Genomic DNA, 23,789 nt, shown 5'->3' with positions numbered 1-23,789 from the left:
CTGCCCTCCAAATAAATTTGGGGCAATTTCAAACAATGTATCTGTTATCCATAACTTGTGATTTGTGGAAGAAGTCTTAAAGGGAGACATTCTTCATGTCATGCTTGACTGGAGTAGCAAAACAATGATGGCTCTTCTTCTCTACCCCAGCAGCCCCCTCTGAAGGGGCCACTCCACCAACCAACTTCATTCAGCCTCGGATATAGCTTAGTAAGATACCTCGGGGCCCCAAAGCCTTCCTTGAGTTCCTGTGAAGAAAATTCAGTGAGGACAATCTGTGAGGATAATGGTCGCTGTTATAACAAACACCAACATCCGGTGGCATGATACTATTGTCACAGAAGTGGCTTATATTAAATTCAAAATGAGTTTTCCTGATCAATAGATGGCTTTCCTCCAAAAAATCATTCAGGGACCCAGCTCCTTCTATCTTCTGGTTCTATCATTTTCAATACATGACTTCCAACGTCACTCTGCTTGCCTGTATCAAGCTAGAAGGGGGAAAAGCCTGAAAGATCACACGTGGAGGTTTTTATGGATCAGGCCTAGAAGTGGCACACATCACTTCCACCTACATCCCATTGGCCAAAACTCAGTCATAATTCCCAGCCCCCCCTGTATCTGCAAGAGATTCCAGGAATTATAGTTTAGTCCATGTTCAGGAAGAGAGCAAACAGAATTAGACCACCCAATCTCCACCACAGTCAACCAAAATGACATGAACCACTAACAGTATCAGGGAAAGGGGGTGTTAAGAAACCAGTGAGTTTATCAGAGTTCCAAGTGGCCTAGAAATTGGGTTAGCTTATACCACCTCATCAGGATTTGGGGGCCACCATACCAGACAGGCAATAAGGTACCTGACAGATCCACAGTCTTCTGGAGAGTTTCTTAGTGTATATATTGTTATGTCTTGTACCATTTGATCTGCCTCCTTAGGCACAGCTGCTTTAAGCAGAGATGGCTACTTAACCAAAAAATGATCTCTCTCTCTATAGGCCTACAAAAGAGAGGCCTATGAAGTTGTCTACTGTAAGAGCACTGCTCAACAAAAGCACTCTCTACTCAATATTGACAAATAGCCAAAGCGGACTTTTCTCTCTTCTTCCTTGGGAGTTTTAAAGGAAGAAAAACAGAGAGAGATACAGATGAAAGAGAGATGGAAGAGGAATAACAGAGAGAGAGAAAACAGCAGAACGAGAAGGCATCAGAAGCCATGAGTAAGAAGAAGCAAAGGGACAGGAGACACACAGCAGAGGTTAAATTAGTCAGTAGCAAAGTAGGAAGAAGAATCTGGAAGACAGGGAATAGAAGTATATGAGTAAACAAAGGGGAAAGGTGTGGGGGGCACTAAATTAGGAGTTGGGGATTAACATATACACACTACTATATATAAAATAATCAACAAGGACCTACTGCATAGCACAGGGGACTCTACTCGATATTCTGTAATAACTTATATGGGAAAAGAATCTGAAAAAGAATAGATATATGTATATGTATAACTGAATCACTTTGCTGAAACTAGCACCTGAAACTAACATAACGTTGTAAATCAACTATACTCCAGTATAAAATAAAAATTTAAAAAAGAAGTGTATGAGTCAAATCACCAGCATGTTAGGCTACCAGAAGTGGAGTTGAAGTGGAGTCACAAAGCGACTGCTGAAACACTAGTGCCCTGTGTTCCCTTAACAGCAACAAATACCGCTTAAGTGAGCTAAGAGGCTTGAATGCACTGCAGTTTTTCGCTTATTCCTTATGATTTAAGAAATAATTACTTCTTATATCACTTATTTCCAAATAGATCCTTAAAATACCCTTCAGTAACTAAGAAAACTTAAAAGATTATCTGGTCCCAGGCAACCTGAAAGAGTGCAACCAACAAAATGATGACAGGGAGCCAGATTTCCAAACATGCCTGTGGCTATCTGAGCAGACAGTAATGCTTCTTGGGTGTGTCCCCTCTAACTTTCAAAGCTAATGAAGATACTACCATGAACTGTCCTTTGTTATGCATTTGTATCAAGTCTTCCACATTTAATAATGCTGACAGTTTTCAAATGGAAACCAATATTTTATTTCGATGTTAAAGAGAACAGGTTGAGGCCACAGAAGTACGAACTTGGAAGCCACAGAGGGTACACACCCAGAGGCCACAGGAATTATATGCCCAGAGGCCCCAGGAAGTACACTCCCTGAGACCACCAATACTCAGAGAGCCTCTGGCTCCCAATTTTTGTAGACACACAGCAAACCCTGCACCTGATCTAGATAATAACAATAAGTACAACAGACAGATACCTACAATCCAGAGTCAAGAAAAGCTGACCTCCAAAGATAAAATACAAAAAGAGTCTTCTTTCTAAAAACAGGCAATTGAGTACCCTGAACAGGACAGCCCGAACCCAAGTGCTATTTTTATGTCACAATGCCATCATATTAATCAACTTCCATCTATAAAGCCTGAGACATAGTTTAGTGGGATACCTAGAATCCCACACCCTTTCTGATGCCCTCCAATACATTTATGCACTCAGCCTAAGATTAACTGGAGAACTACATCCATTCCAGACTCCTGAATGCCACTGAGAAGCCATAAAAATAAACTTCAGCATAGGTTTGACCCCATCCCATGAGAACATTATCATACTATGAATGTAACTGTATGAGTTAAAAAAAAAATGGGGAGGCAAGAAAATAATATATATGCATTCCCTTGTATATGCATAGCATATTTCTGCGGTAATCCCTAGAAACTAGTACTTTCATTGTTAGTATAGTTTGGAGGGGTTTTGAATGGCTGGTGGAAGGGGCTTAGAGGGACTTTTCTCTGTACTTTGTTCTCTTTGAATTTTTAACCATGTGAATATATTATCTATTCAAAAATATTTTTCAAAACAAATTTTAACTCCCTTTCCTGATCATTCTCTTCATATCCTGTAACTGTTTAAGATCCACTGCTCTCCCTCAAAGCTTACTTTCTCCTTTAACATCTTGAATAAACTCTTCTTTCAGTCTCACAGAGTGAGTTTCTGTCTTTGTTCAGACTGCTATAACAACATACCACAAACTGAGTGCTTATAAACAACATATATTTATTTCTCACAGTTGGAGGCTAGGAAGTTCAAGATCATGGCACAGGCAGATTTGGTGTCTGGTGAGAATCTGCTTCCTAGTTAGCCATCTTTTTGCTGTAACCTCACATGGTGGAAGGGATGAACTAGTTCTCTGGTCTCTTTTATACGGCACTAATCCCAATCATGAGGGCTCCACCTTCATGACGTAATCACCTCCCAAAGGCCCCACTTCCAAACACTATCACACTGGGGCGTAGGATTTCAACATATGAAACTTGGGCAAACACAAACATTCAGACCATAGCAGTTTCTTATTTATCCTCTCCACCATCCTACTGTCAAAATTTAATTATGTAGATCAAAATACTCTACCTCCCAGCAACAATAATAAAAATCTTCCTCTTTAGGAAAAGGTAAAAAATAACTTGGGCTTACAGGATTTATTTTTTGGCATTCTAGGAAAGGGATAAAATCTTTGAACAATTCCACATGAATAATTTTAGCCTTGATACAATGGTAATGTAATATCACAAATAACCCAAATTTCCAAAATTAGGAGATATATCAAACTATGAAATGCCTTGTAGCCATTAAAAATAATAATATAAATTTATAAAATGTCATTTAGATACAAAGTATTCAAGTATAAGCAAATGTTTTAAAGATGAAAGAACTCTTGGGATTAACATATACACACTACTATATATAAAATAGATAATCAACAAGCACCTACTGTATAGCACAGGGAACTCTACTCAATACTCTGTAATACCTATATGGGAAAAGAATCTGAAAAAGAATAGATATATGTATATGTATAACTGATCACTTTGCTGTACACCTGAAACTAACATAACATTGTAAATCAACTATACTCCAATATAAAATAAAAATTTAAAAAACAAAATAAAGATGAAAGAACTCAGGGAAAAATACCTATGAGCACTTTCTGAAAAAAAAAAAAAACAAATAAGAGAATCTAGACAACAGAAATAAATCAAAGAATTCAAGGATGGAGGAGGAAACGGTGGTTAGCAGAAATTCCATTGAACTGTGGGAAAAATATACTAAAAGATGGCATGATACTAAAGTATGAACATTCTACCTTGTCAATGTAAAAATATTAATAATAACATACCTAAGATAAACTGAGGGTGGGGGGGGGCCTGAGGGAGAAAAAGTAGAAGGAATTTTTTTTTTTTTTTTTTTTGCGGTACGTGGGCTTCTCACTGTTGTGGCCTCTCCCGTTGTGGAGCACAGGCTCCGGACGCGCAGGCCCAGCGGCCATGGCTCACGGGCCCAGCCGCTCCGCGGCATGTGGGATCTTCCCGGACCGGGGCACGAACCCGTGTCCCCTGCATCGGCAGGCGGACTCTCAACCACTGCGCCACCAGGGAAGCCCAGAAGGAATTTTGAAAGTACTAACACCCTCATCTTCTACAGCAGGAAGTCAACTGATACTTTTATATTTGAAATGGGTAGTTCTTTTAAAAAACACAGTGACTACAACCTCTTAATGTTTTTCTTGTTATCTTTTCTGAATTTAACATAAATAATGTCTCTCATGGCTAACAAACATTTGAGGTTACACAATTTCTTCAATTTAAATTAATTTTTTTCTTGTGTTACATTCAAGTAAAATTAATAATTTTATTTTTAAAGATCATGATTATTGTGATCTTATTTTTATAGGAATAGTCTCTTCATTTATTTAATGTTTTATTGGTGATCTACTACATGCCAAACACAGTTCTAGGTGCTGAAATACAGCAGTGAACAAAACGACAGAAACCCCTGTCCTTGTGGAGATTATACGCTAGACTTTTTTCTTCCATAATTTCTTTCTTTTTCCTTCCCTCCCTTTCCTCCTTCCTTCTTTCTTACTAACTCCTCACCCTTTTATCCATTTATCCTATTACACATGGATAAAAAAGATCTAGAATAATAGTTCTCTGACATTAATAACTGTTATTTCAAGAGGTGGAATTCGGGATAATTTTTTTAAACTTTCTTTAAGTGATTCTTTAATCACAGTTCATCAGAAGGACTATTACAAGCAAACCAATTTTTTACAAAGCGACTTCAAAGTGAGATGGTGAAATAAGATATAAACCACTCTTTAAAAATATTTATTGTTATGTATAATTGTGAACTATTTCAGAGAAAAGTACAGAAAAAAAATATTACAGGGAATTCCCTGGCGGTGCAATGGTTAGGACTCCACACTTTCATTGCCAAGGTCCTGGGTTCAATCCCAGGTCGGAGAACTAAGATTCCACAAGCCACTCAGTGCACCCCCACCCCCCCCAAAAAAATTACAGACGGTCTTATATCCAATACCAAGATTTAACAGAAGTTAACATTTTACCACATTTATTTGCTTCAGATTTTGTTCCCTAACAATAAAACATTGCAGAAACAACTATAATTCCACTCTTCATCCCTCTCCCTCCATCTTCAGGTGCAACCACTATTCTAAGGATAATGTTTATCACTCTCATGCATGTATTTGTCTTCATAAACAATAGACTATCACTTTGTACATTTAAAATTTACATTATGCGGTTATCATAACGTTCACTTCCTTCTGCTATTTTTTTTTTTTTAATTATTTATTTATTTTTGGTTGTGTTGGGTCTTCGTTTCTGTGCGAGGGCTTTCTCTAGTTGCGGAGAGCAGGGGCCACTCTTCATCGCGGTGCGTGGGCCTCTCACTGTCGCAGCCTTCTCTTGTTGCGGAGCACAGGCTCCAGACACGCAGGCTCAGTAGCTGTGGCGCACAGGCTTAGTTGCTCCGCGGCATGTGGGACCTTCCCAGACCAGGGCTCGAACCCATGTCCCCTGCATTGGCAGGCAGATTCTCAACCACTGCACCACCAGGGAAGCCCTTTCTGCTATTTTTTAAACTCAACATTATTATTATTTTTATATTTTGCAGTACGCGGGCCTCTCACTGTTGTGGCCTCTCCTGTTGCGGAGCACAGGCTCCGGATGCGCAGGCTCAGTGGCCATGGCTCACGGGCCCAGCCGCTCAGCAGCATGTGGGATCTTCCCGGACCAGGGCACGAACCCGTGTCCCCTGCATCGGCAGGCGGACTCTCAACCACTGCGCCACCAGGGAAGCCCTCTAGTGTACTTTTATTGCTAGAATCAAAGATGAAAAGAACATAGATTATAAAAAACTAGATATGTTTGTGAACAAGATTAGAGCTACTTTCAAATTAAATTTATCAGCTACATGGAAAAATTAGCTTCCTTACTCCTTTTTTTTTGGTTGCGCTGTGCAGCTTGAAGGATCTCAGTTCCCCAACCAGGGACTGAACCTGGGCCATGGCAGTGAAAGCACCAAATCCTAACCACTGGACCACCAGGAAACTCTCAAGCTTGCTTACTTTAGGGGTATTCCTTGTGGAGTGGGTTTTATTTTTTACCAAACTAGCTTTATTCAGGGTAACTTAAATTTATTCTATTAAAACTACTCTAATGACTTTTGTTTCCAAAAATTAAATCCATACTCACAAGGTGTGTCATATGATTAATTTTTCTAAAATTTCTGAATACATGAAAGTAGAAATAGTCAAAAAATAGGTGGCATACATTTCACAGCCTAAGGCTAAGATCTTTCATGTATTAAAAGGTAAATCACTAAATGGAAAAATGGGGAAAGGTCATGAACTGCCAGTTCAAACAAAGGAAAATACAAATTGTCTTTAGACATGAAAAAAGATGTCTATAATTAGGGAAATGAAAATTAACACTGAGTTTCTAATTTTCACATATCAGATTGGCAAAAGTCCTAAAGTTTGATAATTAAGCTTCAAGAGGGAGTGGGGAAATAGGCATGCTTGTATAATGATGTGAGAGAATATAGGGTCAAGATAGCAACACCTACCAAAAATATTCATGCAAGTTGACATATTTCCAAGAATTTATCCTAGAGAAAAAGTCTCAATTTTGCAAAATGACATGCATACTCAGATATTCTTTGCAACATGGACTGTTATAGCAAAAGCCTAGAAACAACCTAAATATCCATCAAGGGTAGATGAATTCAATATATTATGGTTCATCCATACAATGAAATGAGGAAGCTCTTTATGTACTAATAAAGAATAGTCACCAAAAAAAAAAAAAAAGAATAGTCACCAAAATATACTTATAGGTGAAAAAAGCAAAGTGCATAGTGATTTATATAATATCTCACCACTTATGGTAAAAATACACACACATCCTGCAACTCAATGTCAAAAAACCAAACAATCCAGTTTAAAAATGGGAAAAGGACTTGAGTAGACATTTCTCCAAAGAAGATGTACAAATGGCCAGTAAGTACATGAAAATATGTTCAATATCATAATCATTAGGGAAATGCAAATCAGAACCACAAGATTCCATTTTATACCCATTGGGATGGTTATTTTAAAAAACAAAATGTATTGGCAAGGATGTGGAGAAACTGGAGCCTTGTGCTTCGCTGGTGGGAATGTAAAATGGAACAGCCACTGTGGAAAACAGTACAGTGGTTTCTCAAAAAATTAAACATAGAACTACCACATGATCTAGCAATTCGACATCTGGTTACACAACCAAAGAATTAAAAGTAGGGACTTGAAAAGACAGCTGTACATCAGTGCTCACGGCAACATTATTCAAATAGCCAAAAGGTGGAAACAACCCAAATGTCCATGGACAGATGGATGGATAAACAAAATGTGTTATATACACACAGTGGAATATTATTCAGCCTTAAGGGATGGAATTCTGATACATGCTATGACATGGATGAACCTTGAAGACATTATGCTAAGTCAAATAAGCCAGACACAAAAGAAAAATACTGTATGATTCCACTTACATGAGGTACCTAGTATACTCAAACTCATAAAGATAGAAAGTAGAATGGTGGTTGCCAGGAGCTTAGGAGAGGGGAGACTGGGGAGTTATTGTTTAAAGGGTATGGAGTTTCAGTTTGGGAAAATAAAGTTCTGGAGATGGATGGAAATAATGTGAATGTACTCAATACCCTGAACTATACACTTAAAAATGGTTAAAATGGTGGGCTTCCCTGGTGGCGCAGTGGTTGAGAGTCCGCCTGCTGATGCAGGGGACACGGGTTCGTGCCCCGGTCCGGGAAGATCCCACATGCCGCGGAGCGGCTAGGCCCGTGAGAGAGCCTGTGCTCCGCGATGGGAGAGGCCACAACAGTGAGAGGCCCACGTACCGCCAAAAAAAAAAAAAAAATGGTTAAAATGGTAAATTTTATGTTATGTATATTTACCACAATAAAAAATACATACATACATACAAACACTTGTACTTGCATGGACTATCTCTGGAAGAATTAGAGAAACATAATAAATCTTGCCTTTAGAAAAGGGAACCAGATAGCTAAGTGAAGAGATTTACCTATCACTATATATTTTTTGTACCTTTAGAATTTTACCCCATGTGTATATATTATCTATTCAAAAATTTAATTTTCAATCACACTTATTGATTGAAATCTAAACATAGAGCAGGAAAATGTATATAAGTCAAATGTATTATGGTCTATGTTTTGTATGAGGCAAAATAAAAATGCCCCTAATTAATGCTACTGAAAACTTGCCTCAATGTTTTTCAAGATGCAACCTTCAAAAACTACTTAACAAGGAAAATGGAAAATAAAATGAACTGCTTCAGAACTTAAAAGATCAAAACAGGACACCCAGACATAAGTAAAAAGTTCTTATGAGACTAAAATATAACATTGCTAATCCAGATTAAATAGAGGAAAGTCAAATCTAAATTATGTACTTCAAGAATATAAAGTAGAGGGCTTCCCTGGTGGCGCAGTGGTTGAGAGTCCGCCTGTTGATGCAGGGGACACGGGTTTGTGCCCCCGTCCAGGAAGATCCCACATGCCGCGGAGCGGCTGGGCCCGTGAGCCATGGCCGCTGAGCCTGCGCATCCAGAGCCTGTGCTCCGCAACGGGAGAGACCACAGCAGTGAGAGGCCCGCGTACCGAAAAAAAAAAAGAATATAAAGTAGAATAATAATACTAGCTAATATTGTTCTAAGCTTTAAATCCCAAACTAATTCGTTTCAAGTTAATATTGTTCTAAGAGCTTTAAAAATGTCCACTGACAACAGCTGTTCTCAAACTTTTTGGTCTCAGAACCCCTTTTACACGCTTAAAAATTATTCAGACCCACAAAGAGCTTTTGTTTGTGTGAGTTATATTTATCTATATTTACCATACTAAAAAGTACACCTCAAAGTTTAAAAATATTTATTTACTAATTCATTTAGAAATAATGATAAACCCATTATATGCCTACACAAATAAAATTTTTATGAAAAATAACTATATTTTCCAAAACAAAAAATAAATTTAATTAGAAAAATGGCACTGTTTTACATGTTTGCAAATCTCTTTAAGATCTGGCTTAACAGAAGGCAGCTGGATTCTCATATCTGGTTCTGCATTCAATCTGTTACAATATCACACATGTAGCTTTTGAAAAACTCCAATATACACTTGTGAAAAATGAGAATGAAAATAGCAAATACTGTCTTAGATTTTTTATGAAAATAGTTTTGATTTCACAGACCCCTGAAAGAGTCCTGTGGATACACAGGGGTATACAAACCATTTTGAGAACTACTTACTTATATCAATCCTATGTGGCAAATGTAAAAACTGAGGCACAGAGAGAATAAATCAATTACAGTCACAAAGCTAGGAATAAACCCAGAAAGTCTGATTCCAATCCCCAGGGTTGCCCCTCAGAGCCAGGAGGAAAGCAGCAGGGGCCCATTTCATAATGTTTTACATAATGATTAAAAAAAAACCCACTGGCTGCCTGGCAGTCACAATACCAGACCTCCACTCCACCTAATGTGCTAAAATTTCAAATTAAATCTTTTAATTCATGCCAAGCAGAGGTAAGGGGTGCTGGTCTGCCCTTCAAGGGAAACAGCATCACTTGAAGGATCAAGCACATTAGGGCAGGAATAGCCAAATGCCCTGGAAGCTTCTCAAGGAACAGCTGTCTCCTCCAAACCGAGCTATTATGTCTGTCTCTGGAACTCTTACCCCATTCAGACCCCTCCTTACACCATTCAATCTACACAGAATACTGCCTTCAATTCTTAATTAAAATGTTCAAAAAGAAGAGTAATAAAGAGACTAGTTCTATCAGATAGTAAAGCATACTATAAATTGATAGCAATTAATATAGGATTGTCCTAGTATATATGATCAGGAGGTAAGGCAATAGATCAGAACACATAGCCTAAATTAGACTCAATTATAGAAAATGCAGTACATTATAAAGTGGATCTAATAATTCAAGAAGTAAATAAACTGAACTGTTTAGCAATTTGAAAAAAAATCTATTTAGACCTTCACTTTTAATCATATGCCAAAATAAATTCTAGCTAGATGAACTGTTTTTACAAATAGAGGAGCCTGCTGAGGCTGGGCAAGGCAGGACCAGACCTTATTCAGCACTGCATTCCCAGGCCTCTTCCAGGGCTGCGGCACAGCTGCCCCAAAGAGAAGAAACTAATTTGAGTTTCCACTCTGTGGCTAGTCTATTATTCGATCTTGGGCAAGTCATTGTGCTTCTTGATCCTTAATTTCCGATTTATAAAGAGTGGATAGCAATGATACCTGCAGCATGAGAACACTCACTGTAAACTTGAAAGTGCTATACAAGTTAGCAGAAGGAGTATAGAAACTGCGTTCATCCGTGTTCCTACCACTCAGATATGCTTAGCATTAATATTTTAGTGCTAAAAACAATGCCAATTTTCTTAGTAATTTTATTTTATAAAGTAGACATTTTAAGAACATACACTTTTCCTTGGGGCCTCAGTACAATTATTTTAATTCTGAATGGGTAAAAGATGCAACCCCTAAACATGTTTATTTCCCCTGAATTGGCCCTTCTATCAAAAAAAGGCCTGGGGCTTCCCTGGTGGTGCAGCGGTTGAGAATTTGCCTGCTAATGCAGGGGACACGGGTTCGAGTCCTGGTCTGGGAGGATCCCACATGCCACGGAGCAGCTGGGCCTGTGAGCCACAACTACTGAGCCTGAACTTTGCAACAAGAGAGGCCGCGACAGTAAGAGGCCCACACACCACGATGAAGAGTGGCCCCCGCTTGCCACAACTAGAGAAAGCCCTCACACAGAAACGAAGACCCAACACAGCAAAAAAAAAAAAAAAAAAAAAAAAAAGGCCTGGCATCACTGCTCTAAGGGATTTGGGAAACTTTCTCTTCACTGCTACCTTCAGGAAGCCTCAAAGCAGGAGATGAGCCCATGAAATCCATGAAGGTTGGGGTGGAGGGGAGCAGGGAGGGAAGGAGCGACACAGCCCATCAAGACACTGAATTAGAGAAACGCTGACATGACCTTGAGCAAACTATTTACCTTCTCCTAGTCTCCAAAAACTGGAGATGCCAACCCTTACTGTACCAATAAAAAGACTAAAATGAGGTAATGTACACAAAAACCCTTAGCACCCAACTATAGGTAGACATCAGAGAGCAAGGCTTGAGTAAATGCTGGTTTCCCTTCTCTGTTCCCCCTCTCTTTCATAAAGCTATCCTGGTTCTTCTTGCACTTCCCTGACTTCTCTGACAATACCTCTCCTCTCCTTCCCCAGGAGAACCCTTCCGCTCCAGTGAGAGGTCTGAGGTAAAGGCACGTGCCATCCATATATTTATTCAAACTGCAGGCAAGAGTCGCAAGCTCCCCACCCCATCCCAAACCCTATCAACCACCACTACTGTCCCACCCAGTTTCCCGCTAGGATACTCACACTGCGGAGTGTCATTCACAATGCATGCAGCGAGGCTGGCGCCACTTCGAGCTGTGCAGTGCTCAGCCCTGCACTTTACCCTCACACTTCCCTGACAATGGCTGAGCCAAGCCTCCCACAAGGCCAACTACAGTTGCAGTGCTGGAAGTTAACTCCACTCTCTACTTTATCCACTGCAGTAAAGCCCATAAACATAGTTGAGGTACCAAACAAAACTTTGTAAGGTGTTACTATAAAGTAATGAAACTGACTGCACTTATCACTCTCCTTTCCTGTAATCACACCTTGTACCTTCAGGTGTGAGAAACTAAGGAATACATATACAGTCAGCCCTCCGTATCCGTGGGTTCCACATCCAAAGATTCAACCATCCACAGATCTAAAATACTGGGAGAAAAAACCCCAGAAAGTTCCAAAAGCAAAATCTGAATTTGCCACATGCCACAGGCAACTATTTACATAGCATTTACACTGTATTAGGTACTATAGGTAATCAGAGGTGATTTAAAATATATGGGAGGGACTTCCTAGTGGCGCAGTGGTTAAGAGTCTGCCTGCCACTGCAGGGGACACAGGTTCGCACCCTGGTCCGGGAAGATCCCACATGCTGCGGAGCAACTAAGCCCAAGTGCCACAACTACAGAGCCCGCGCTCTAGAGCCCGTGAGCCACAACTACTGAGCCCACACGCCACAACTACTGAAGCCCGTGCACCTACAGCGCGTGCTCTGCAACAAGAGAAGCCACCACAATGAGAAGCCCATGCACCACAACAAAGAGTAGCCCCCGCTCACCACAACTAGAGAAAGCCCGCGTGCAGCAACGAAGACCCAATGCAGCCATAAACAAACAAATAAATTTATATATAAAGAAATAAAATATACAGAAGGATGTAGGTAGGTAATATGCAAATTCTATGCCACTTTTTATAAGGGGTTTGAGCATCCCTAGATTTTGATATCCTCGAGGGGTGAGGGGTTGGGGGTGAGTCAGGGAGGAGTCGGGGTGTGCCTTGGAACCAATCCCTTGTAGATACCGAGGGACGACCGTAGCTACAATTTGTCATACATAAAACCTCCTATTGTTCATTCAGTTTAGCTCAAATTTAAAGCACTTAGTCCTGGGAGTTCCCTGGCAGTCCAGTGGTTATGACTCTGCGCTTTCACTGCCGAGGGGCTGGGTTCAATCCCTGGTCGGGCAACTAAGATCCCACAAGCCACGCGGCGGGCAAAAAAAAGCACTTAGTCACTTCCAACTGTTTTGTTGGCCTCTGTACTACTAGTTTCTGACTCTTGAGATTGTGATCCCATCAAATACTCCTCATTCAGCTTGGTCTCCTGGAACAATGGTTTCATTGCCTTTCTTTGATGTACATATGTGGCATAGATTCTACAGCTTCTGCTTTATGCATGTATAATCTCCTCTACCTTTTGCCTCTTCTTTTTTCACAATATTCTTTGTCTCCTGTCCTCCATTCTAGATCTACCAGTATTCGTGTCTTTTTCTCATCTTTTTATTGTTTTGGTTCTTTTGGTTATTTTACTCAAGGAGTGTATCATGTTTAAGTATTATTAATCCTTCTTTGTAATATCATGTTCATAGCTTGATTATACATACCTATGTATTTTATTTTTTAAAATTTATTTATTTAATTTATTTATTTTTGGCTGTGTTGGGTCTTCATTGCTGCGTGTGGGCTTTCTCTAGTTGCAGTGAGCAGGGGCTAGTCTTCCTTGCAGTGTGTGTGCTTCTCACTGCAGTGGCTTCTCTTGTTGCAGAGCATGGGCTCTAGGCACGTGGGCTTCAGTAATGTGGCTCACGGGCTCTAAGAGCACAGGCTCAGTAGTTGTGGCACACAGGCTTAGCTGCTCCGCAGCATGTGGGATCTTCCCGGACCAGGGATCAAACCCGTGTCCCTTTCAATGGCAGGTGGATCCTTAACCACTGAGCCACCAGGGAAGTCCCCATACCTATGTATTTTAAAAGCAAATTCTATTCATTCACTCAACAAATATATACTGAGTGCCAACTATGTGTCTAGTACTAAAGCTATAGTAGAGTTAGCCTCATTCACAGAATTTAGTCTGTAGGTTAGAACAGGCAATGTGGATATATATTCCTTCCACCAGATTATGAAGAATAATAAACAGTATAGATCCGAAGCAACAGATAGAAAAGACCTTTTACAGGGTACAGAAAAATAAGTACTTTAAATAGCATAATAAGTCCAAAGAAAGTAAAAAGAAGAGAATGAACCCTCCTCTACTTTACAAGTTGTATCAGCAATTTAGAATTAGAAGAAAACATTTCCAAACCTCACATCCACTGTATTATTTGACTCATGGTCAAATACTTCAAAAGCGTCTTTGATTTTTTTGTGAAATTCTGCTACTGCTATCTCTGTAAAAGAAAAAGTAAATAAAAATTATTTTTTTAACTTTAACTTCAAAACAAAAATTTCAATAACTAGAAAATCTAGGAAGGAAGAACATGGCAGAACTCCTTCTTAATATTTTTTATTGGCGGGGTGGGGAGAGGCTCTGTAGGAGAATGTCTTTACGCTTAGGAGAGGCATGCTGAATTCTTTAAGAGTGAAATGTTATGATGTTTGCAATTTACCTTTCTCCCCCCTTCCCAATATTCTGTTTTTTTTTTTTTTCAGTACGCGGGCCTCTCACTGCCGTGGCCTCCCCCGTTGCGGAGCACAGGCTCCGGACGCGCAGGCTCAGCGGCCATAGCTCACGGGCCCAGCCGCTCCGCGGCATGTGGGATCCTCCCGGACCGGGGCACGAACCCGTGTCCCCTGCATCGGCAGGCGGACTCTCAACCACTGCGCCACCCGGGAAGCCCCCCAATATTCTTAATGTATCATTTGGCATGTTTAACTTCCTCTAGAGATCTCAAAGAACAGAGTTTTTAAAAAAACTTTTTTACTGAGGCATAATACACAAACAAGAAAGTAGCAAAGGTGCACTGATCTCAAGTATACAGCTTACTGAGTTTTTATATATGTATATAGTCATAGAGCTGAACTACCACCCAGATCAAGATATAGAACATTTCCAGCACCAGCCTATCTTCCATCTCAGTTTGGGTAGATCCTAGCCTGAGAAGCAGAAGGAATCCAGTGCCACAGATATTGTGTTTCTCTAGTGTGTCCACCTGTCTTGCTTTACTCTATGCTTGAGGAGGATGGAAATTGGGGAGTAGGAGGCATACAAAAGCAACATGTTACACTCGCTCAAAAAACTTTCAAACTAGTTTTGAAACTAAAACTTACTTAGATGAAACAATTAAAACGTCATTTATTCAGTAAATATTGATTTGAGTACCTACTATGTACTACACACTATTCTAAGTGCTACAGTTAGAGCAAGGAACAAAATAGACAAAAATTCCTGCCTCTGTGGAGCTATTTTGTGCGTGGTGGGGGAGATACATAAGCTTATACACACTTGGTAAAATATACAGTAAGTCAAATGGTGCTAGAAAAAATAAAGCAGGGAAGGGACAAGGGTGCTGGCAATGTGGGTAGGGGAGAATGGGATGGGATGGTGGTTTGGGAAGGCCTACCTAAGTGATAAGGTGACATCTGCACAGACCAGAAGGAGGAGAAAGAGCCAGCCTTGTGAATATCAGCAGGAAGAGTTTTTAGCCAGAGAGAACAAGAAAGGCAGAATGGTAGGAAATAAGGTCAGAAAGGTATGAGTTTGGGGGTGGGGACAGATTCTATAAGGGTTCTGCAGGCTACTTTAAGGACGGTGTCTTGTGCTTTGAAAGAGGTGAGAAACCACTGGAGGGTTCTAAGCAGCGAAGTGACATGGTCTGGCTTCTATTCACTTTGGCTATTATGTTAAGAATACCCTGGAAAGGAACAAGGGTGGAAGAAAAGAGACCAGTTAGGAGGATATTGCTATATTCTTTTTATTTTTGGTATGCGGGCCTCTCACTGTTGTGGCCTCTCGCGTTGCGGAGCACAGGCTCCGAACGCGCAGGCTCCGCGGCCATGGCTCACGGGCCCAGCCGCTCCGCGGCATGGGGGATCTTCCCGGACCGGGGCACGCACCCGCGTCCCCTGCATCGGCAGGCGGACTCTCAACCACTGCGCCACCAGGGAAGCCCTGCTATATTCTAGATGAGAGAATATTGTACTTACTATTTGAAAAACAAATAGCTTTTCTAGAAAAAGTGGAAAGGGAGAGATTAAGTATGAGTTTAGATAATTATTTAAATTATAAATATATTCCCTTTACCCTAACATAACCACTAACATAACATTTTGCTGTATTTTCCTTTCTTCGTACACAACCTTTTATAACTACCATTCATTCTCCTAACTACTTCACTGAAATGTTTTATTTTTCCAGGTTGCAACATAACCTTCAATTCTGAACAGTACCAAAGGAATGTAACAATTTATTGATAGTGTTAATTTTTCTTTATTATAATAAATAACATGGCAGCAAACTTCTACTAGCTTAATAAGCAAGTAAATGTTATCTCATTATTTAAATTTACAGCTCTTTGCTTACAAGTAAGTCTAAATAATGATCCTTTATGCTTGTTTACCACCTCTATTTTCTACGTTATGAATTGTCTGTTCATGTTCTCTGCTCATCCCTACTGCGATCTTCTGTTTTTTCTTAACAATTTGTATGAGCTCTTTAAATAATAAAGACTTAACCCTATGTCATGATTACTGAAAACAATTTTCCAGGTCAGTTGTTTTCATTTGTTTTCCTAAAATGAAAAGAGTTCCATCTCCTTTATGATCACCAAAATCACACATGATTCCTGAAGAAAAAAAAAAGGAAAGAAGTTTAGACTAAGTAAAAACCACTTCAAATCCTACCAAGCAGAGTTAACTACTCTTAATGTTGTCCTCTAATCTAATTTTTCACTCAACAATAAACTGTGAGCATCTTTTTATTCTCAAAAAAAATTTATTACATTATCATTTTTAGTGGCTGATATTCCATTATAGAACTTTATCATAATTTATTAAACCAACTCCCTAATTGTAGACATTTAGGTAGTTCCCAATTTTTTTGTTTTTACAGTAATTCTTGAGTGAACCATTCTTCCCAATTCGTCTTTGTGCATTTGTCTTATTATCTCGCTGAAATACAATGAGTTGAATTTGTGTTAGATATTGGGAAGGCTCTTATTAGTCTTAATAGTACCGTGGGAAAATCTCACTGGTTATAATACTGCCATTGCACAAAGCTGATGTTTGATTTTTAAATTTAAGATTATTTTTTAAGTACATTATCTTTTATTTTAGTCACATCTGTTAACATTTCTTCTCATCCTTTAAAGTTCAGAAACATATCCTTTGAAAGGACCACCAAAAGAGGGAGAAAATCATCCTTTTTCTATAGGTTTGGTGAATACTCAATTCTATTTTCTTCTACAATTTAAAAATACACTTACTCTTAAATCCATCTGAAAGTTATTTTGTCATGATTCAAAGTGAAAGATTAATTTCAATCTTATTTTAGTAATTTCTAATTTACTAATAAGCACTTGAGTTCTTTCCTCCTACTTTATAATGTGTTATAATCCTTTATGTGATGGAGACTAGTTCTATTGATTGTCTATTCTATCAATTCCATTCTGAATTGCATTTCTAGTCTTACACCATTACCATTCTATTTTACTTATTACCACTGCTATTGGTCTTCTTTTTAGGAATGTTCTTTAATATTCTCACCCATGTATTCTTCCAAATGAAATTTAGAAATCCAAATAAAATTTAGAAATTCCAAATAAAACACCATTGGGAGTTTTATTGCTATTGCAATGAAGCTATATGCCGAGAAAGAATTAACATTTTAAAATAGTTTTGGGACTTCCCTGGTGGTGCAGTGGTTAAGAATCTGCCTGCCAATGCAGGGGACATGGGTTCGAACCCTGGTCCAGGAAGATCTCACATGCCATGGAGCAACTAAGCCTGTGCACCACAACTACTGAGCCTGCACTCTGAAGCCCACATGCCACAACTACTGAGCCCGCGTGCCACAACTGCTGAAGCCTGAGCGCCTGGAGCCTGTGCTCTGCAGGAGAGGCCACTGTGGTGGGAGGCCCGTGTACCACAGCAAAGAGTAGCCCCCGCTCGCCACAACTAGAGAAATCCTGCACGCAGCAGCAAAGACCCAACACATCCAAAAATTAAAATAAATAAAAATTTTAAAAGTCTTTGAGATATTCTAAAGAAACTTGTTAACTTTAATGCAGCATTTTCCAAATTTACTGGATCATGGAATCTCCTTTTTCCAATTGTCATCTGTCAGGAATAAATAATGCTTTAATTGACATTTGGAACTTCCCTAACTCAGGAATCCTCACCCACTGGACACAGGTATGATGTGAATGGATCACAGGGGCATCCGAAAATACTGATGCTCTCATTTCTCAGTGTGGCCAGGTCGAGGTTGGGCAGCAAAACACAACTATTCCAGGGCTTCCTAGCAGGAGGCTCAAAGCAGTACAGGATCTGATGGCAAGCCCCTTGGTCACACAGGTGGCAAGCACAGCAAATGCTATCAGGTACCCACTGCTCCACACTTGCCATGAAGGTGATCTACCACGTGGGCTCCTATTTCAGAAGCCAGAAATCAAATGCACCACTGCTTACCATGGACAAGGAATCCATGGAGCCACTGGAATAGTTCGTGTTCCACATGCCCATGGAACATAATATACAATCCAGTGTTGAGACTGAGGAGGCTTGTGGCTCTAAGAAACAGCCCCCAATCCTTATCTTCACATATATTGGCTAATTCTATCCCTGTGCAGCTGATGGGCCCTTTTAGTATCAGCCAAGCCTGCATCATGGCTCTAAGAACACATACATGTTATATAAATTAAATCTTCACCATTATTTTTAAATAACTGATATGAGAAAGTTCAACTGGATTAAAAAACCATTTGCATTATATCACAAAATTTTCTAAGTTATATTTATTAATTAAAGGAGGAGTTTTTGACAGAAACAAACTCACAGACATAGAGAACAAACTAGTAACTAGTGGTTATCAGTGGGGAGAGGGAAAAGGTGAGGGGTGAGACAGGGCTATGAGATTGAGAGACACAAACTACTATGTATAAAATAAATAAGCAACAAGGATATATTATACAGCACAGGGAAATATGCCACTATTTTGTAATAACTTTAAATGGAGTATAATCCATAAACACTGAATCACTATGTTGTACACCTAAAACTAATGTAATATTTTAAATCAACTACACTTCAATTTAAAAAGGATACATTTTTGAGATTATAAATATAATTTCAACTGTTTTAAATTTTTTAGTGGTTGAGAAAAATACTTTTACATGTTTACATAAAGTTTCCCATTGGTAATAAACTATCAAAAATTGAGGAGCGGGCTTCCCTGGTGGCGCAGTGGTTGAGAATCTGCCTGCTAATACAGGGGACACGGGTTCGAGCCCTGGTCTGGGAAGATCCCACATGCCGCGGAGCAACTAGGCCCGTGAGCCACAACTACTGAGCCTGCACATCTGGAGCCTGTGCGACGCAACAAGAGAGGCCACGATAGTGAGAGGCCCGTGCACCGCGATGAAGAGTGGCCCCCGCCTGCCACAATTAGAGAAAGCCCTCGCACAGAAATGAAGACCCAACACAGCAAAAATAAATAAATTAATTAACTCCTACCCCCAACATCTTCTTAAAAAAAAAAAAAAAATTGAGGAGCTTGGGATTCCTTGGTGGCGTAGTGGTTGAGAGTCCGCCTGCCGATGTAGGGGACACGGGTTCGTGCCCTGGTCTGGTAGGATCCCACATGCTGCGCAGCGGTTGGGCTCGTGAGCCATTGCCGCTGAGCCGGCATGTCCAGAGCCTGTGCTCTGCAACGGGAGAGCCCACAACAGTGAGAGGCCCGCATACCGAAAAAAAAATTGAGGAGCTTATATTTAAAAATTTGATCAGGAATTGAAAACAGTCATCCTTCGAATCCACAGGGAGATTGGTTCCAGGAGCCATGGATACCAAAATCCGAGGACACTCAAGTTCCTTATATAAAATGGCATAGTGTTTGCATTTAACCTACACACATCCTCCCATATATGCTAAATCACCTCTAGATTACTTATAATATCTAATACAATGTAAATGCTATATAAGTAGTTGCTGGGCACACTGCAAATTCAAGTTTGAATCTGAAATTGAAAGCTTCGTGTTGTAAACATCTCTATACCCATCACCTGTATCAAACTATGACTAATATTTTGCTGTTTTTTGCTTCTTCCCTATGTCTCTGTCTCTAAGTAAATTGCAGACATTACAATTATTCATCCCTAAATACTTCAACACGCATCTCCTAAAAATAAGGACATCCTCCTATGTAACCCCAATATAATTATGACATCCTTAAAAATTAACAAAAATTCACTAAAATCATCTAGTATCTATTCAATATATAAATTTCTAAATTTTACCATAATGTCTTTTTTATAGTTATTTTTTCAACTTACACTCTAATTAAAGTTTCTGTACTACATTTGGTTTTAACATTTTTTGGTCTCTTTTAAACTACCACAGTCCTTCATCCTTCCCTAGTCTCCTATCCCCCTATGAAATTAGCCTGTGGAAGAGACCAGGCTATGCAATGTCTTATAAAATGCCCTACATTCTGGACTTGTCTGATAGCAGTTCTTGTTTCACCTTCATGTTAAAAAACTACTTCTCCATTAAGTTTCATTCCTTCAGGACATATCACCTGCTACGCCTTCTCACTGCTGTCTTTTACTGATTCTCTGATCACTTTCCTCCAAATTTATCACCCCAACTAATTCAGTTTCCAACAACCCATCCTCACAGTTCTATTTGATCATCAACACCTTTTGATTCCACTTATTAAATCTTTTAAAATCTGTCTCCATCCTTCCATTTCCACTGCCACTGCTTAAGTTTAGACCTTCATCACTTCTGAACTGGATTAACACAGTCACTTCCTGTCTTTTTGCCTTTAGTCTCCTTTCCCTCCATTCCCATTCCATCCTTCAAACCATAGTCCACATTTTGATAGAATGATCTTTCTAAAACAAAACTTTGCTCATATGACTTCCTGGTTTAAAATCTTTGAATGGCTCCCAAGGTCTTTAAAAAAAAAAAAAATTCAGTCTCCTTAATCAGGTACACAAATCCCTTTACAACCTTGCCCCCTTTTTATCGCAAAAATGCCATTTCTCAGCATTGAGGCTCCCAAGGTCTTTAAAAAAAAAAAAAAACATTCAGTCTCCTTAATCAGGTACACAAATCCCTTTACAACCTTGCCCCCTTTTTATCGCAAAAATGCCATTTCTCAGCACGTTCCCATACAGATTCTCCACCTTGAAAATCTTTGTAGTTTTTCAATTAATATGCTTTTTCATTGTCATTGTGATTGATAGTCCGTCTGTATGGAACAGTCCTCTCCTTTTTCTGGGCTAATTCTATTCATCATTCAAGGCAGTTTAAGAGTAACACACACCTTTCTGAAGGCTACCCTCATCCTCTTTTTCGACTAGGTACCCTCCTATGTAATCATGTAGCATCCATGGATATCTCTATTATAATATTATATCAAACTATGTTGTAATCAGTGGTTTACTTATTTGTCTCCCCTTCCATACTTGTAAACACCTTGAGAACAACTTTGACACTGCCTGGAACATACTAAAATCTCAATAAATGCTTACTAAATAGTTACTAATTGCATGTGAGATAATCCATATCCCATTTGTTATGACAATTCACAATTTCCCTTTTTGGTGTTTTGTTGGGTATTAACAGAATTATATTTATTTCCTTCATATAATGAAACTAGGTAACGTTTAAGTTTTTTTCTATGTTATAGAACAATTTGTGTAACAAGAGAATTATCTGTTGGGTAAGAAATTGGCAAGGAAAGAATTAAGGTAGTATAACAAAATGACAGACAGTAAAATGCAGTGGTTGACAAATTCAGCAATATACTAAAAGGATAACACATCATGACCAAGTGGGATTTATTCCAGGGAAACAAGATTGGTTCAACATACAAAAATCAATCAAAGTTACATACCACTTTAATAGAATGAAGGCAGAAAAGCCACGTGATTAGGACAATTGATATAGAAAAAGCATTTGACAAAATTCAACACCCTTTCATGATAATATTCAGAAAACTAGGAACAGAAGGAAACTTCCTCAACATGATAAAGGCCTTATATGAAAAACCCACAGCTAATATCATTTTCAATGCTGAAAGACAAAGCTTTTCCTGTAAGATCAGAAATAAGACAAAGATGCTCTCTTTTACCTCTTCTATTCAACATAGTATTGGATGTTCTAGCCAGAGGATCTGGGCAAGAAAAAAAAATAAAAGGCATACAAGTTGGAAAGGAAGAAGTAAAATCATCTCCGTTCACAGATGATATAATCTTATATGTAGAAAACCGTGAGTCTGCCAAAAAAACCAACAAAACGTGATAGAGCTAATAAACACATTCAGCAAAGTTGCAGGATATAAAATCAACACACAAAAATCAGTCACATTTCAATACAATAAATATTTCAATACAATAAAAACAAACAATCTGAAAAGGAGTTTTTAAAATTCCATTTGTAATACCACAAAAATATCAACCCCAAAAATACATAAGTTGGACGTCATCAAAATTAAAACTTACGTGAAATCAAAGGACACTACCAAGAGTGAAAAGACAACCCACAGAATGAGAGAAAACATTTGCAAAGCATATATCTGATAAGGAATTAATATCCAGAATATATAAGAACTCCTATAACTAAACAACAGAAAAACCAACCCAATTAAAAAATATGAAAATTTTGAATAGTCATTTCTCAAAAGAAGTTATACAAATAGCTTATTAGTACCTGAAAAAATGCTCAACATCACTAGTCATCAAATGCAAATCAGAACAAGGAGATAATACTTCATGCTCATTAGGATGTCTATTATAAAAACAGAAAATAACAAGTCTTGGTGAGGATGTGGAAAAACTGGAACTGTTGTGTATTGCTGATGGAAGTATAAAATGGTACAGCTAGGGACTTCCCTGGTGGCACAGTGGTTAAGAATCTGCCTGCCAATGCAGGGGACATGGGTTCGATCCCTGGTCCAGGAAGATCCCACATGCCGGAGCAACTAAGCCCCTGCACCACAACTACTGAGTCTACGCTCTAGAGCCCACAAGCCACAACTACTGAAGCCCGCATGCTGCAACTACTGAAGACCGCATGCCTAGAGCCTGTGCTCTGCAACAAGAGAAGCCACCACAGTGAGAAGCCTATGCACCACAACGAAGAGTAGCCCCCACTCTCCACAACTAGAGAAAGCCCGCGTGCAGCCAAAAAAAAAAAGTTACAGTTGCTGTTGTGGAAGACAGTACAGTAGTTCCTCAAAAAATTAAAATCTAATTACCATACAACCCAGCAATTCCACTTCTGGGTATACATCCAAAAGAATTGAAAGCAGTGTCTCAGCAGGTATCTGTACACCAATGTTCATAGCAGCATTATCCACAGTAGTCCAAAGGTGTAAACGACCCAAATACCCATTGACAGATAGATGCATAAGTGAAATGTGGCATATATATACAAGTGGAATATCACTCAGCTTGAAATGAAACTATGACACATGCTACAACATGGATGAACTTTGAAGATGTTATGCTACGTGATATAAGCCAGACCCAAAAGAACAAATACTGTATGATTCCAATGATATGAGGAACCCAGAATAGTCAACTCATAAAAACAGAAAGTAGAATGGTGGTTGCCAGGAGCTGGGAGGAATGGAGAGTTACTGTCAAATGGGTACAAAGTTTTTGCTTGGAATGATGAAAAGTTCTGGAAATGGAGAGTAGTGATAGTTGCACAGCACTCTAAA

The 23,789-nt window shown here is 39.2% G+C and overlaps 1 protein-coding gene across 1 annotated transcript in view; it reads right to left on the bottom strand.

Moving 5' to 3' along the window:
• The window catches only part of EFCAB2 (EF-hand calcium binding domain 2), a 130,788-nt gene that overhangs the window by 45,374 nt on the left and 61,625 nt on the right, over window positions 1-23,789 (bottom strand). Inside the window, exon 2 of the mRNA XM_032651921.1 lies at window positions 14,205-14,289. Coding sequence (XP_032507812.1) covers window positions 14,205-14,289 — 85 coding nt within the window. The remainder of the gene's footprint in view (window positions 1-14,204; window positions 14,290-23,789) is intronic.

This window comes from Phocoena sinus, chromosome 1, assembly GCF_008692025.1.
Source record: "Phocoena sinus isolate mPhoSin1 chromosome 1, mPhoSin1.pri, whole genome shotgun sequence".
Taxonomy (NCBI): domain Eukaryota; kingdom Metazoa; phylum Chordata; class Mammalia; order Artiodactyla; family Phocoenidae; genus Phocoena; species Phocoena sinus.
The sequence above is the reverse complement of the archived record's forward strand: the minus strand, read 5'-3'. Positions and strand labels throughout refer to the sequence as shown.